We start from the raw sequence: 15,548 nt of genomic DNA, 5'->3' as shown, positions 1-15,548 counted from the left end.
TCTGATTGGGCAAAAATGGCATACAGTGCCTGCACTAACCATCCAGATTTGGGCAGAAAATTCCCTGGGGTTTTTTGGGGATCTCCATTTTCTTTCAGGCTGGTGTCCTGTTTCGTAAACTGTCTTCCTAAGTACGTGAAAAAATAAACTGTAATTTTTCCCAATTATTACACAGGTTTGACTGTTTTGAAGTGTGGCATTATATTTTGATTAGATGGGATGCCATCATGAATGGCATGGTGACAGTGCATTGCAGTTTCTCTGCAAAACATCATGTGCAATAAACCGAAGTTGGCAAGTGTATGAACAGTTCCTTTATGCCACACAATTTGTTTAAGTTAATTCTTGTTAACACTTGTATGAGCTTGCCTATATATTTAAGCTTTTTGATATGTATTTGTTTTGCATTGTAACTATAGATCTGCAAGACAAGGTTCATTGTCGCAGGGAGGGAAGAATGTAAATGAAACTGATCAATTATGTATTGCCATAAGCCTCTTAAAACAGCTAAATTCAGCTGTTTTGAATCAGAAGCAATTAAAAATGCCTAATCTGGATGAGTATTTCTAATTTTTTTTAGCTTGCAAAATGGATGCTGTGTTTGTGACTCTTGGCAGCTTCATTTCTGCTGTACATGGCAACAGTTCAGGCTTTCTAAGTCAGGCACAGGAGGGAGAGAAAGGGAAGAAAAATGTCTGTGTGATTTAAACTGTCTTGTCTCTGGGGCTGGGGCTTTTAGTGCTCTCAGATCTGAGTTTTGAGGGGTAAAATGGAAAAATGTGTTCAGAGTATTGATGCTTGTTCTCTTCTGCCTTCTCTCCTCCATCCAGAGAGTTGCTGAGGTTTCAGACCATTGGTGGTACTCCATGCTCATCCTCCCTCCTTTGCTTAAAGACAGTGTGGCAGCTCCTTTGCTCTCTGCGTACTATCCAGACTGCGTAGGCATGAGTCCCTCCTGTACCAGCACTAACCGATTACTTGGTGAATCCAACGCTGTGAAGTTAGAGCACCTAAAGAGTGCACCTAATGTAGCTGGTAAGGGCTGTTTCTGTGTCTGTTTCAGGGATTCTCAAACTTCATTGTACTGCGACCCCCTTCTGACAATAAAAATTACTACAGGACCCCAGGGGGGGGGACCAAAGCCTGAACCTGCCCCAGGTGAGGGGGCTAAGGCCCGAGCCCTCTCACCCCAGGCGGGGGACCAAAGCCGAAGCCCAAGGGCTACAGCCCCAGGCAGGGGCTGATGTCAGAGACTGTCTAGCAACTTACTCTTCTTCAATGTATTCTGCATTTCAAGGTGATGTTTTATTTCAGAGAGAACAAAGAATTATATGAATGTCAGACTAGAACATCTATTGGTCTCGATTCCTTCTACTGCATCCATTTGTCCCATCTGGGTGTGTTACCCAGAAAGCCAAAAAAACCCTCTAACCTGGATAGGTCCAGATCTCTTCAGCTGGAAGGATGATGTCGGCATTGCAGGACTTGGAGAGTGGAGGAGGGAATAAAGCAGTGAAAACTTGAGACAATCCTTAGAGTTGTCAGGGGTTTGAGGACTTCCTCACTACCACCCAGAGGATGGTCATTGGGCATGCTCAGTGTATAATCTTAGAGTGGCCAGGAACGGACTAGTCGATACAGCAGAGTACAACTGATTCACGGCCTGTCTTTATTCCATTTCAGGGATGAACAGATACTTCCAGCCCTTCTACCAGCCCAATGAATGTGGTAAAGCACTTTGTGTGAGACCAGATGTCATGGAATTAGATGAGCTCTATGAGTTCCCAGAATATTCACGAGATCCTACCATGTACCTAGCTTTGAGAAACCTCATCCTGTCTTTGTGGTACACAAATTGCAAAGTAAGCAAGGCTGAGAGTTAATGGTATACTTTTATATTTACAAATAATGTGCTCTTAGGCACTGCCTCCAAGAAGTATGGGCAGAAGAGCCCTCATGGAGTCTGTGTTCTATGAAGAATCTTCATTAGACAAAGTAATTGCACTTTAAAAAATTGTAAATAAATAAATAAATAAAAAACAGCACTAAACAAAAAAATTGCTTATACTTAATAATGCCAAGAAACTTCCTTTAAAGTGATCTGCAAATGTTTTTGAAACATTCCAACTTTAAGATGAAAGCCCTGTACAAGCTTGGTAAAGGGAAACTTCAGAATATTTCTAAATGGCTTTTTAGGGCACTTCAGTACTTTTTGTTTATGTGAATGTTAGGTAACTACTGATACCTGGGTAGGCATGAGAACAGGCTCATGACAAACTATAGCTGAGGATGACTAAGGAGTAAAAGTAGAACATCAAAACTAGCATTTTAGAAACTTAGTCCAGATTGAGCATGTTATTTGCAACACAAACACCATGTAGAGAATAGGAGTCTCCCAGTCACCTTCTAGTGTATCTGCAGGGACACAAGTGACCCCAGACATGGTTGTGGGCTTGAGTCTCTCTTTGTTTGTACTGATTTAACTCAGTTATCTTCACTGGAGTTACTCCTGATTTATAGGAATATAAATGAGATCAGAAGCCCTATTGGTTTTCTCAAAACTAAGACTTCTCGACTTAGGTCTCTTAATACAAGATTTTTGAATATGATCCTCTTTTTACTTTGGCTGGAGTAGCGTACAACTTGCACAGGCCTCTACTGGGTGGATCCAGAGGGCATTCAGTGGAAAAGCTTGAATATCTAGCATCGCTGCGATATCTAAATGTACTTGACAGGCATCATGGATGTAGCTGAGGTCCATTGTACTCTTATCTCATTTGTTCTGTGTTAATTCACTCTGTTTGGTTATGGGAGAATTGGAAGAATCAAATGGTCTAGAGATTCTCTTCCTGCAGTTGGCTGGCATACAAAATTGAACTTTACTCTTTGTTAATCTCTCTTAGAAACCTGTTTGATTAGAGGTTAGACTTCAGCATCTGAATTACAGTTGAAATATGTTTTAAGCCTGGGAAAGCATGGAACATTTTGTATGAACATGTCTTTATTTTGTTTTTGTTTCCCAAAATGCAGGAAGCTCTTACCCCTCACAAATGTACTCATCGCATCATTGTGCGGGGGCTTGTGCGTATTCGCTGTGTCCAAGAGATGGAGAGGATACTTTATTTTATGGCAAGAAAAGGGCTGATTAATACAGGGATTTTGTTAGTCAGTCCTGACCAACATCTTCTTCCCAAAGAATACCACAATGTAGGTAACCATAATATTAATTAGTAGATAGAATATGCTGCTGCTTTAATTTCTGTTTTCATGTTTGGGCTCTTGTTTCAATCTGTAATTCCAACCATATTAGCAAGGATCATGTTTAAACCTAGCTTAGCTTTTGCTAGCAAAGTGTTAACTCCCATTGACTTCAGTGGGCGCATCAAGCCGGTGGTTTCCGTGGCCATTATGGACAGGGATGAACTACGTTGTAACCTGTTTTATAAACCCATGGTATACACTCTGCTTTCCTCCACGTCCTAGCATAGTAATTCACCCCTGTTTACCCAGGCTAGAAAACATGGCTTTCAAGAACTGTCTTCTTCTTAGTGTATGCGCAACATGCCTCAGGTGGCACATGACCAGGATTCATCACCGAATTTGTTCTGCTGGTTGGATCATTAGCTTGCCCGGCCCAGGTACTGACAGGGAGCGTGACATGGACGCTGATCCATTTCCCCCCTTCAAGAACTGTGATCAATGGGTACTTGTATATGACTGTCAATTTGTGTGACACAACACTGAAATGTAGATCAAAAATGAATATGTGCTGTAAGGGCATATCTCCTAGAAATACAGACAAGTACAATTTTATGCTACATGTAAATGAAAAGTGTGTGTGTATTTTAAACTAGTTTTCATTATTTAACGGCTTTTGTGATCAAAGATTCGTACAAGATACATGGTACGTTTGATCTAGGTCACTTAACTTCCTTGACTTTTTATCAGCACTGTTTTAGTCGAAGTAAATTGAGACATCTGCTTTTAAAGGCCTCAAATAAACCAGTTAGTATCCCCAAAGCAGTAACTGGCCTTCCGTGGACTCTAAATGAACCCTAACAAATCATGCCTTTCAAAGTTATCTTTGACTATTTTAGAGGACACAGGCCTTATCCCACACCACTGAAATCAGTGGGAGCACAGATGTCACCCATAAAGTGCAATGATTGATTTTTGGTTTTGCATCGACTGATTTCTTCTATAAGAACATTTGCTACTTTCCTTCTCTCTCTCTTTTTTAAAACAAAAAAGAAAACTGTCATTATTGTTGGGGCTGGTCCAGCAGGATTAGCAGCTGCAAGACAACTGCACAATTTTGGAATTAAGGTAAGAAGTTTTAGGATAAATTAATTTTTTTTCAACACATACAAATAGCAGACCTCCTACTTCATAGGATTTAGAAACCTGTCCTCAGTAGTGGAAAAATAATATTCCTAATACAGATGCCTCCATAGAAGAGCCCAATAAATGTACAAAATCTAGGGTTTAATTAGGTTAGGTAATATCTGTTGTTTGTTTTAGTTCAGGTCAAACAATAAAGCAAAACAGCAGTACGTTTAGTATGTATTTTACATACTATTTTAAAAAATGACATATGAGAACAGTGTCCAGAACAGAGGGCCCCTGATCCTTGACTGTGGTTCTTAGGCGCTATCACAATGTAAATAATAAGGAAAAATTAACTCTTATTTATTAAATTAACTTTACCAGAATTAAAAATAATTGACACAATCTATTTATAATAAACAAGTGTACGTAAATTGCATATATTTAATTGTATCCCTCTTCCCGTACTCATCTTGATTCTGCAATACTTTGCACACATGAGTAGTCCCATTAAAATCAGTGGAAATACTTCCATGTCTAAATGTTTGCAGGATTGGAGATTGAGTGGGAGTTGAGCACCTCGTTCCTTGATTTCTTTTGAAAATCCTTGTGACCAGATGCCTGGATGGGCCACACTGAGAAGGCCACACTCAGGGCAGACCCCAAGAAATAGGGCAGACAATCCCCAAAGCTGGTGGTTTACTCTATAATTAGATTCCCCAAGCCAGTAACAAAAAAGCTTCTGCAGTACCACACTGGTTAACCGGAAGCCAAACACGGTCTCCTTTGGGCATTCCAGCCCTTGGCTCCCATCCAGACAACGAAGTCTAATATAATGAGAGATTATTGAAAACCTATTTCAGCATATGTGAGGTTCTTACTGATCCCAAAGGATCAGATACTTACCCCAGATCAGGATGTATCTGAGATCCTACCCAAATATCCTGCTGTTAGTCAATCCTTAGTAAATGAACTAAGGATTTATTAATAAAAGAAAAGAGAGTTATAAAGGTTAATCGATCATATACATACAAACGATTGCAAAGTCCTTATATCAGGTTTGTAGCAGTGATGGAATAGATTGCTGGCTTGCAAAAGTCTCTCTGGTAACTTCCAAAAGATTGGAAGGGTCTCAGTCCAGAGTTCAAGATACTCCATTTAGTTATAAATCCACAGTCCAAGGAATTAGAGCAGGAAAGAGGCAACATGGAGATGTCTCAGGCAGGGCCGGCTCCAGGCACCAGGCAACCAAGCACATGCTTGGGGCGGCTCCTGGTAAGGGGCGGCCAATCTTGGGGTGGCGGGGGGGCGCTCCGGCGGTGCGGCATTCCGCGGGGGGGGGGGGCGCTCCGGCGGCTCGGCGGGGGTGGCGGCACGGGGCGCGGCGCTCGGGGGGGGGGGGTTTCCGGCGGCGTGGCTCGGCGCTCGGGGGGGGGGGTTCCGGCGGCGTGGCTCGGCGCTCGGGGGGGGGGGGTTCCAGCGGCGTGGCTCGGCGCTCAGTGGGGGCGGGGCGGGCTCCGGCAGCGCGGCACTCGGCGGGGGGGCGGCACGGGGCGCGGCGCTCGGGGGGGGTTCCGGCGGCGCAGCTCGGCGCTCGGCGGGGGGTGGGGGCGGGCTCCGGCGGCGCTTGGCGGGGGGCGGCGCGGGGCGCGGCGCTGGGGGGGGGGTTTCCAGCGGCACGGCGCTCGGCGGGGGGGGGGGGTCGGGGGTCAGCGCTTTTTTTTGCTGCTTGTGGCAGCAAAATAGTTAGAGCCGTCCCTGGTCTCAGGTGTCTTTTATATCCTTTGCCATGTGCATGGAAATTTTCTGTCCCAAGATGGAGTCCAGGGTCACATGTCATTATCACATGTTCTCACATGCTTTGCTGACTCATGCAGCTATTTGTCATATTCTTTCCAAGATGTCCACAGGAAAGGCTTACTGGGCAGGATGAATTTCTTCAATGACCCATTGTGAGCTGAGTGTCCTTAATGGGCCATCAACACATAGCTGTCTAACCCTGATATAAATCTATCTGGAGGGTGTCACCCAGGAACAATACACATATTGGAGATACAAATACATAACCAATATTCGTAACTTTGGATACAAAGATCATAAGTGGATTTAATCAGGATAATCATATTTGACAGATTGTAACTTTTCCATTGACACCTTATATGATACACTTTGTGCAAGACTTATGGAAATTGTGTAACAGAGTAACAACAGTGATATAAATGGTCACCTTTCTTATGCACAGCATCACAATCCAGAAGGCTGGAATTCTGCCCCATTTTCAGCCCATTCCATGATTGCTGAATCAGGAATGCATGTTGTCCTCCATGTGCATTGTGTCAGTCATGCAGAAATGTATTTTGCAATGAATTATATTAATATCAAACAGCAAAAACAGTTTTAATTGAAAATATTGCTTATCCCTTTAGAAAATATGTATTTTCAGTATAGGAAATGTACATTAAATGTATTTTAAAAGAAGCAGCAAAAGGTCAACATATATTGACTTGGACAACTGGAGCACCTTTCCCTAAACCTGAAAAATTGGAATTTTTTTCACCTTGTAGATGTTGAAAAAAGGAAATGATAATATGCGCAAGCCTAGTTTTATTAAGGTATTAATTTTGGCTAAAGTTTAAATGAGCCTTTTTTTATAACTGTGTGTATGTATCTCTTTAAAGTAACTTTAAAATTACAATATGAGAAACATGAATAGAAGGTCTGCTCCATTAGTGTCCATTTATCAACAAAGTAAAGTATTAAGCTCAATAACATAACTAAGCAGCTTAATTTTGTCTTTGTCCTGGAGCCTAGATAAGTGTTTTTAAAATATCTTCTCTGACAACTTCCTAAGCTATATTTGTGTTACAGGTCATTGTGCTAGAAGCGAAAGACAGAATTGGCGGGCGTGTGTGGGACGATAGGACTTTCAAAGGAGTCACTGTAGGAAAAGGAGCACAGATTGTGAATGGCTGTGTCAACAACCCGATAGCACTAATGTGTGAGCAAGTGGGTTTCTTCCCTGCAATGGTTATGCATTATTGTCAGTGAAAGTGGTCTAATTACAAAGCCATGTAGGCATGTATATATGTGTGAGTGCCATGATTTTGCTCCACATGAGTTAATATTTCTGAATATAAAAGTTTCCTTCCAGGAATTAGGTGGGTCAGCCTCTTACAATCAGAGCAATGATTGAGCTAACCTTAAAATAATTTGTTTCTTTAAAATATCTCCATTTTAACATTAGTCATCTTAAAAAAAAAAAAAAACAATCAAACCAAATGATCCCTCACAATAGAATTCCTTGTGGTAAGGCTGCTCTTATTTATGATTGTAATTATTTCCCTGATACATTTAAGTCCTTTATGAATTCTAAAGAATAGAAAAAAATTCTTGGTTTCAGCTACTACCTTTCAGATAGAGTACTTCTCTTGAATAGCTCTTTAAATACAGTTAAGTTTGATCTATGCCACGTTTTAACTATAAATAAAGCAAAAGACAAAGTGTTTTCTGAGTGCAAATTTTTAATTGAAGATCTTGCAGCACACAATTCAAATGAAATTATCGTCCACTTTGATTCAGGAAAGGAGGTGAAGAAATAACTAGCTCAGATATATTCTTCTCAAAGTATCTGTAGTCCCATCTCTTAAGTGAACCAAGTTAATAGAGAAAGTTCTCAACTTAATGGGTGAGAACAAGAGATTCTGATGAAATGCTATTCTAACTCGTAGCAACCAAATTGACCTCCATAGAAAAACATCACTTTCATAACCATCCTTAGTAGTACTAATACATATATGGAGAAATGGTCAGTCTGTAAAGCATAAGAGTTTATCAAGTTTGAGAACTTTAGGGCCCATCTGTATTGCAATAACAACCACATCTGGTGATGCAATTTATGACCTGGTTGGTGTGATTTAAAACATAATTCTGCCTTTTAAGTGACATCTGTGTGGTAACCATGTCTTTGATTAGTGCTACAGCCTTGGACAGAGCAGGGTTTTAGCACAGTGTCAGGCACATTGCTAAAATAAAAATGGCTAGGCACCAGCTGCAAGAAGAAGCCATGTTTTTGCCTGTAACTGCGGATAATGTAACGGTCCCCAGCAGCTTGGTGGCTGTAGTATAGATAAGCCCTTAAACTGGAGTTGGCAATAGTTTTCAACTGTAAGCCCCAACTGACCTTAATGTGTGGTTTTATGGCATTGTGGGGATTCATGTATATTGTCTCTCATTGACTTCCAGATTAAATTCACATAGGCTACCGTAAAAAGGTGTTTTTTAACTGCCAACATTGCAAACTCCAAAGCAGCTTTATGTTCAGATCCCAGGCTGAGTTTTTGCATGTGGACCTTAGCTAACTAGTCTGCTGGAGACCAGGGAAAAATCCAGCTCATTTTCCTGTAACTGTCCAATGCTCTATGCCACTGGGAAGAATAACGGGGAAAAATAGCAAAACCTTATTTTAATCAGAAAAGTGAGAATGGCTTCTGAATACCCAGAGGGAGCTCATATGTTGAGTAATAGCGTGTGATCATTTATTGAGGGTATTTTTTACTTTTTTAAAAATAGAACTGTATTTTGAAAAGAGACCTGCAGTGGGAAGCAGCCCAGGGTCTCACAGGATAGGTAGAATGGGGAAATCTTAGGCCATATCTCTGACTAGGTAAAAGTGCACTGAAAAGAATTTGTGCTACATCTCCAAGTAACTGTTTCACTTGGACTCTTTGAAACATGTCAACTCTTTGTGTGACTCTTTTAAAAAAAATATTGACAGTTGGCCAAGCAAAGCAAGGTTTAACACTCAACTCAATGGCATCCCTCTGTCTGTCTTTCTGTCTATAATGCAATAATTATTGAATTATTGAACATCTGATCAATTCCAGAACATTTGGGGAATGTTTTAGTCCTCTATGGGCAGAACTATATTGATATTGGTGAAAACTGGAAGGGGCAAATGGTGGACACACAGAGCTCCTGGCTTCTGGTTGGCAGACTCAGCAGCATGGAGGACACACAAAGCCCCTGGCATGAGGGAAGGGGCCAAGAGGTTGCAGTTAGTCTCTGAAATAGAGTGGGATGGAAGGGTGGGACACAGAGAGTTTGTGGGATGTATGTGGAGGAAGGGAAGGAGCTCCTGCTGTGTGCAATGCACTCTGCCTACAGAAGCAACAAAGTGTGCAACTCTCTAGTTTTACCATTTCCTAATCCTTGGATTTTTGTACTGCCTTTGATGTATTGTTGCTTAAAAGTCATAGGCTTGGTTTAACTGCTGAGTTTCAGGTTCCATTCAGAACTAAATTTTTGTATTATTTTAAGAGGTTGAGATTCATGTCTAACCTGACCAGTTGTTTAAAGTGTGCAAAATCTCCATATTAGCAACAGTGCCTTATTCCTAAGGATTTACCCTTCTTTTTTAAATGTTCTTGAGCAGCTTAGAAAGTGAAGTTTTCCCCATAGAAATTTTACTCATATTCATTTTTTAACTTTCTTTTGAAGCTTGGCATTAAAATGCACAAACTAGGGGAGAGATGTGATTTGATCCAAGAAGGTGGAAGGATAACTGACCCCACTATAGATAAGCGCATGGACTTTCATTTCAATGCCATCCTGGATGTTGTCTCAGAATGGAGAAAAGATAAGACCCAACATCAAGATGTCCCTCTTGGAGGTAAGAGAGGAGTTGTCCTGGACACCAGATATGTTGACAGTGTTCATAACCATAAGAATAAGGGGGCTTTTATGCCAATTTGCCTTTCATTTCGTCCATAATTTGGGGATTCTGAATATTTGTGTGTATGGTTGGCCTTAAACTTCTAGGCTCCATTGAAGTCAATGGGAGCTTTGCCACTGAATTCAGTGGAGCCAGGATTTCACCCCTTGATTTGTAGACCATACCATATCTCATTTGAAGAGTAATTTTTTCCTACATTGATAGTAACATAGGAGATTGGTGTGACGAAATGGGAATGTTCTTAATGTTTTCTCTGAATACTGTGTGGGTGCCTCAGTTTCCCCTATGCATTTCTTAAGTATCAAGGTGGTGGGATAAGGGTGTGCGATTGTTGCAGAGCCCTAGAAGGCAGGGGTGTGCAAGGGTCTGCACAGAGAATGGCCGACACCCTGTCTTCTGGCAACTAACGGCCTGGGCCCCTCCTCTGTAAAGGTGCCAACTGAAGGTGTTGGAGAACAAAGAGATCAGGTGACCTCCTGGCTTGGAAAAGAAACAAAGGGAGAGGAGGGGCTGAAGTGTTTCAGTTTGAAGCTGGCTGGGAAAATGGAGGGGAGGCCAGACAGACCTCCTGGCCTCCTCTGGCCCCCCAAGATGGACCTGACTAAGGGGGTCCTGTTGTCTGTACCTGCCAGACCTGTCTTGGACTGTGTTCCTGTCATCTAAATAAACCTTCTGCTTTACTGGCCAGCTAAGAGTCATGGTGAATTGCAGGAAGCCGTGTTTTATAGACAAAACTACACAGGTATCAGGGGGTAGCCATGTTAGTCTGTATCTACAAAAACAACAAGGAGTCTGGTGGCACCTTAAAGACTAACAGATTTCTTTTTAGGGAGCAAGACAAAGATGCCACATTTATTATGATGATAATTTGATTTTTGACCAATAACTAATATCTTAATTCTTATACACACACATTATACCTAATACCTATACACACACACACACACACACACACACACACACCCCAGATGTTCTGCAGCTGCTGCATAGTTACCAGTCCTGAACATAGCTTGAGTCTGTGGCTTGAGTTTGCAGCTTGGGTTCGTAGCTTGTGGCAACTAACTGGCCAGGAAAGCCGGGCACAAGGACGAGCTGGGTCTCTGTTGGGCGTGTACCGATGCCCTTCCATGTTGGCAGCAGAATGTTACCCTCCTCCAAAGTTTTCCATCTCACCCATCCTTTTTGTAGGCTTTAGTTTGAATCCAGAGTCTATAGGTCTTGCTGTGTCACCCTGCCTCTGGGTTTGGTGACTGATCACCCGTCAATTGCAGATGTGACTTTCAGCCTGGGACCTGGCGTTGATCTTCCTTCTATTGTACCTTTGTTCTTCTCTTTTTGGGGTGGACTCTTTTTACTTTGTTAGGGCTCTTGTCTGCATCTTCAGCCTTTGGTGTTTGAACTCGATTTCATCAGGACAGGCTGGGGCTGGAGGTTGATTCCATCATCCATACATACCTCATTCACACATCTAAACTAAACTAATAAGATTACAGCAGGGTTTGCAAAAATGAAGGTTACAGCAAGCCCTTACAAAATGGAGTAAGCGTTTTAAAATGGGGTTTGAATTACAATATGGCAAAAAGTGAACAGAAATTACAATATAGACAAGTGTAGTGGATGGCAGTGAACAGCAGTTACAATGTAGTCAAGTGTAATGAATGGTGAACAGAAGTTACAATACTGAAACAGTGCAAGTCTTAGTGATTTAAGCAGGAATTGGATTGATAGTGAAATTTACAAGAGCAACTGGCTGAACAGCTATGGATCTTAACAAGCATCTTAATTGTCAATTAGCCAGTTATTGGGGTAACCGGTTTAGAAATGGATGTTGTTTCATTCATAAAACGTTACTTATGAAGTTACATTAATAAAGTGAACAATTAAAAACCATTTCATTTATCAGTTCTTGTTTCCCCCAACTCCGTGACAATTGGATCAGTTGTTTTCATAGTTTGGCCATTTTTAATATACCTGTCCTTGGCTTTGGTACTACCACTAGTTTGTCTCTAAGGGTATGTCTACACTGCAGTTACACACCCTCGACTGGTCCATGCCAGCTGACTTGGGCTCAGGTTAAGGGGATTTTTAATTGTGGTGTAGACGTTCAGCCAACCTCTGGGACCTTCCTACATCATGGGGTCCTAGAGTACGGTCTCCAGCCTGATCCTGAATGTCTACACTGCAGCTAAACAGCCCCTTAGCGTGAGCCTAAGACAGCTGGCATAGGCCAGCCGCAGGTGTCTAATTGCAATGTAGACATACCCTAAGTAGCTGAAGCAGTTTTGGTTGGATAGAGATGGTCAGGGCAGCTGTGATTTTATTTTTTAAATTACATTTTCAGAATATAGTTCTGCTCTTTTTTCCCCCTATGATGAGTACACACAGAGTAAGGGCCTGATCCAAAGCCCACTGGAAAACAATGAAGAGAATCCTTTGTTGAATTGGGCCCCAAGTCGCTCAAATCTTTTGCTTTTGTGAAAATTACACAGAATTCTATAGAAGGTGGCATTCAGAGTAGTATTCATAAGTTGTTTTCTGTTTGTTTTGGGGTTTTTTTTGTTTTTGTTTTAATTTTTTTTTTAATGAATTAGCCTTGGGGAATGAGTGTCATTTAAACCACATCACTGCAGCATGATGTACTGATGGTAGCTGAACAATGAATTTCTCTGCTGTCTATGTTGTTATCCCATATGGCTCCTTTTTTTTAACCAGACTTTTTTTTCTGAGGTTGACAGTAATATCTACTCTCTTTTTGAGGGCAGTTCTTGGGAAACCTACACTGCCTTGTCTGTATCTGAAATCAAATTATTTTAATCCTAAACCAAATTAGGGTTTCATCTGATCGTATGTGAGAGATCTTGCTATCATATATTCTGTAGCAGCTTTTTCACTACATAAGAAATAAATTTGAATGAGTATTAATAGCTAACTTGTAAACTTGTGAGATTCAGAGAACAATGAACTACGATCACCTATTTCTACATTTTTATTGTAAATCTGTTTCTGTACAGAGAAGATACAGGAGATCTATAAGGCTTTTATTCAGGAGTCCGGTATCCAGTTCAGTGATCTGGAGGAAAAGGTACTACAGTTCCACCTCAGTAACTTGGAGTACGCCTGTGGCAGTGACCTCCATCAGGTGAGTGCATGATTGATTAAATACACCTCTACCCCAATATAACACAACCCGATATAACATGAATTTGGATATAACGTGGTAAAGCAGTGCTCCGGGGGGGCGGGGCTGCGCTCTCTGGTGGATCAAGCAAGTTCAATATAATGCGGTTTTACCTATAACGCAGTAAGATTTTTTGGCTCCCGAGGACAGCGTTATATCGAGGTCGAGGTGTATGTGATGTAACTTAGAAACAGAGAGAGGGGAAGGATAATCTAGTGTCTAGGGCACTATCCTGGAACTTAGGAAACAGGAGTTCAGTCCCTGCTCCACCTCAGACCTCCTGGGTTACTTCTCTGTGCCTCAGTTCTCATCACTAAAACTGAGATAACAACTCCCCTCTCAAAGAAATTCACCTCCAGTTTGAACCTTACACCCAAGTGCTCACTGCAAAATGTGAGGTAAATTCCTCTGCTCTAGTGGAAACTGGGTTTTGAAAAGTAGCTTTTGATCCACATACCCAAATGATTACTGCAAGTGGTGATCACAGAATGCAAATGTCACTGTGTTGCTAAGTTTCCTCTAAGCCATGTGGCCGCACAGCTGCCTATTAAGCCCTGTGCAGGGTCTCAAGGCTGTGGTGGGGAGAGACACCCCTCCCCGCCGGCCACAGCGTGGACCTGCCCCGGACTTGCTGCGGCTGGAGGAGCCCCTCCCTCGGCCCGGCCCAGCTGCGCCAGAGCTGCTGCAGCCGGGGAGAGGCGCCTCTCCCCTGGCCCTGAGGTGCTGCAGCGAGAGAGGGCTGGGGGGAGTCTTTTCTCTCCCCACTGCAACCTGGGGCAGTCTGCACCCCGAACCCCTCATCCCCAGCCAGCGCCCTCATCCTCCCACACCCCAACCCTCTACCCTAGCCCTGAGCCTCCTCCCACATGCTGAACCCCTCAGCCCCACCCCCACCACATGAATTTTGTTATGTGCACCAGTATGAAGGTGATGTCACACATCACCTCCATATTGGTGCACATAACAAAATTCATTCCGCACATGGATGTAAAAAATTAGAGGGAACGCTGCAGTGTTGTACTGGCAATATAGTGTATGTGAGTGCACGTATGTATTTACATGTATCATTTTACCTGCAGTAGTCAGTTTTCTAGTGCTGTATTAGTTGCTGTGAAATATTATTGGATAAATTACACTGGTCTACAATTTTTGAGAAGTCGTCTGCTTCAGAGATAAAATATGCTATTTATTATGTATTTTGATGTGCTGAATTCAAATATGACAATTAAAACAACTGATTGGCTACTGTTTCTAAGATATTTAAGTTTTTACATTTTATGTCTATGTATATTGTGTAGATAGTAGAGTTTTAATCATAAATTGTAAACCTAGGTCTTTTCATGTGTTTATGGTTGCTTTACATGATAATATTTCACCTGTCCTGTTTATGTAACACTTTAAAAATCAGCCAAAGGGTTATATAAATAAAATTTATTATGAAACAAAAGGCAAAAAACTATTATGTACATAGTTTAGTCCTATTCAGTGTCTACTCGGCGCTTCTTGGCTTGTCTCTTGTATTCATTAAATGGAGCATCTCTTGTCACTGTCCAGCAATAGTCTGCAAGCATTGATGGGCTCCATTTGCCCTGATAGCGTTTCTCCATTGTTGCAATGTCCTGGTGAAATCGCTCGCCGTGCTCGTCGCTCACTGCTCCGCAGTTCGATGGAAAAAAATCTAGATGAGAGTGCAAATAATGTATCTTTAGTGACATGTTGCAACCAAGGCTTTTGTATGCCTTGAGGAGGTTTTCCACCAACAACCTGTAGTTGTCTGCCTTGTTGTTTCCGAGAAAATTTATTGCCACTAACTGGAACGCTTTCTATGCCGTCTTTTCCTTGCCACGCAGTGCATGGTCAAATGCATCATCTCGAAGAAGTTCACGAATCTGAGGACCAACAAAGACACCTTCCTTTATCTTAGCTTCACTTAACCTTGGAAATTTTCCACGGAGGTACTTGAAAGCTGCTTGTGTTTTATCAATGGCCTTGACAAAGTTCTTCATCAGACCCAGCTTGATGTGTAAGGGTGGTAACAAAATCTTCCTTGATTCAACAAGTGGTGGATGCTGAACACTTTTCCTCCCAGGCTCCAATGACTGTCGGAGTGGCCAATCTTTCTTGATGTAGTGGGAATCTCTTGCACGACTATCCCATTCGCAGAGAAAACAGCAGTACTTTGTGTATCCAGTCTGCAGACCAAGCAAGAGAGCAACAACCTTCAAATGGCCACAAAGCTGCCACTGATGTTGGTCATAGTTTATGCACCTCAAAAGTTGTTTCATGTTGTCATAGGTTTCCTTCATATGGACT

General features: G+C 42.0%; 1 protein-coding gene across 1 annotated transcript in view; it reads left to right on the top strand.

The window, feature by feature from the left end:
* The window catches only part of KDM1B (lysine demethylase 1B), a 38,445-nt gene that overhangs the window by 10,780 nt on the left and 12,117 nt on the right, over positions 1-15,548 (top strand). Inside the window, exons 9-15 of the mRNA XM_065399318.1 lie at positions 831-1,041; positions 1,684-1,862; positions 3,031-3,207; positions 4,252-4,326; positions 7,195-7,332; positions 9,823-9,994; positions 13,069-13,196. Coding sequence (XP_065255390.1) covers positions 831-1,041; positions 1,684-1,862; positions 3,031-3,207; positions 4,252-4,326; positions 7,195-7,332; positions 9,823-9,994; positions 13,069-13,196 — 1,080 coding nt within the window. The remainder of the gene's footprint in view (positions 1-830; positions 1,042-1,683; positions 1,863-3,030; positions 3,208-4,251; positions 4,327-7,194; positions 7,333-9,822; positions 9,995-13,068; positions 13,197-15,548) is intronic.

The sequence above is a fragment of the Emys orbicularis genome, chromosome 2, assembly GCF_028017835.1.
Source record: "Emys orbicularis isolate rEmyOrb1 chromosome 2, rEmyOrb1.hap1, whole genome shotgun sequence".
In the NCBI taxonomy this organism is placed as follows: Eukaryota; Metazoa; Chordata; order Testudines; family Emydidae; genus Emys; species Emys orbicularis.
This window is presented reverse-complemented; position numbering and strand designations above follow the sequence as displayed.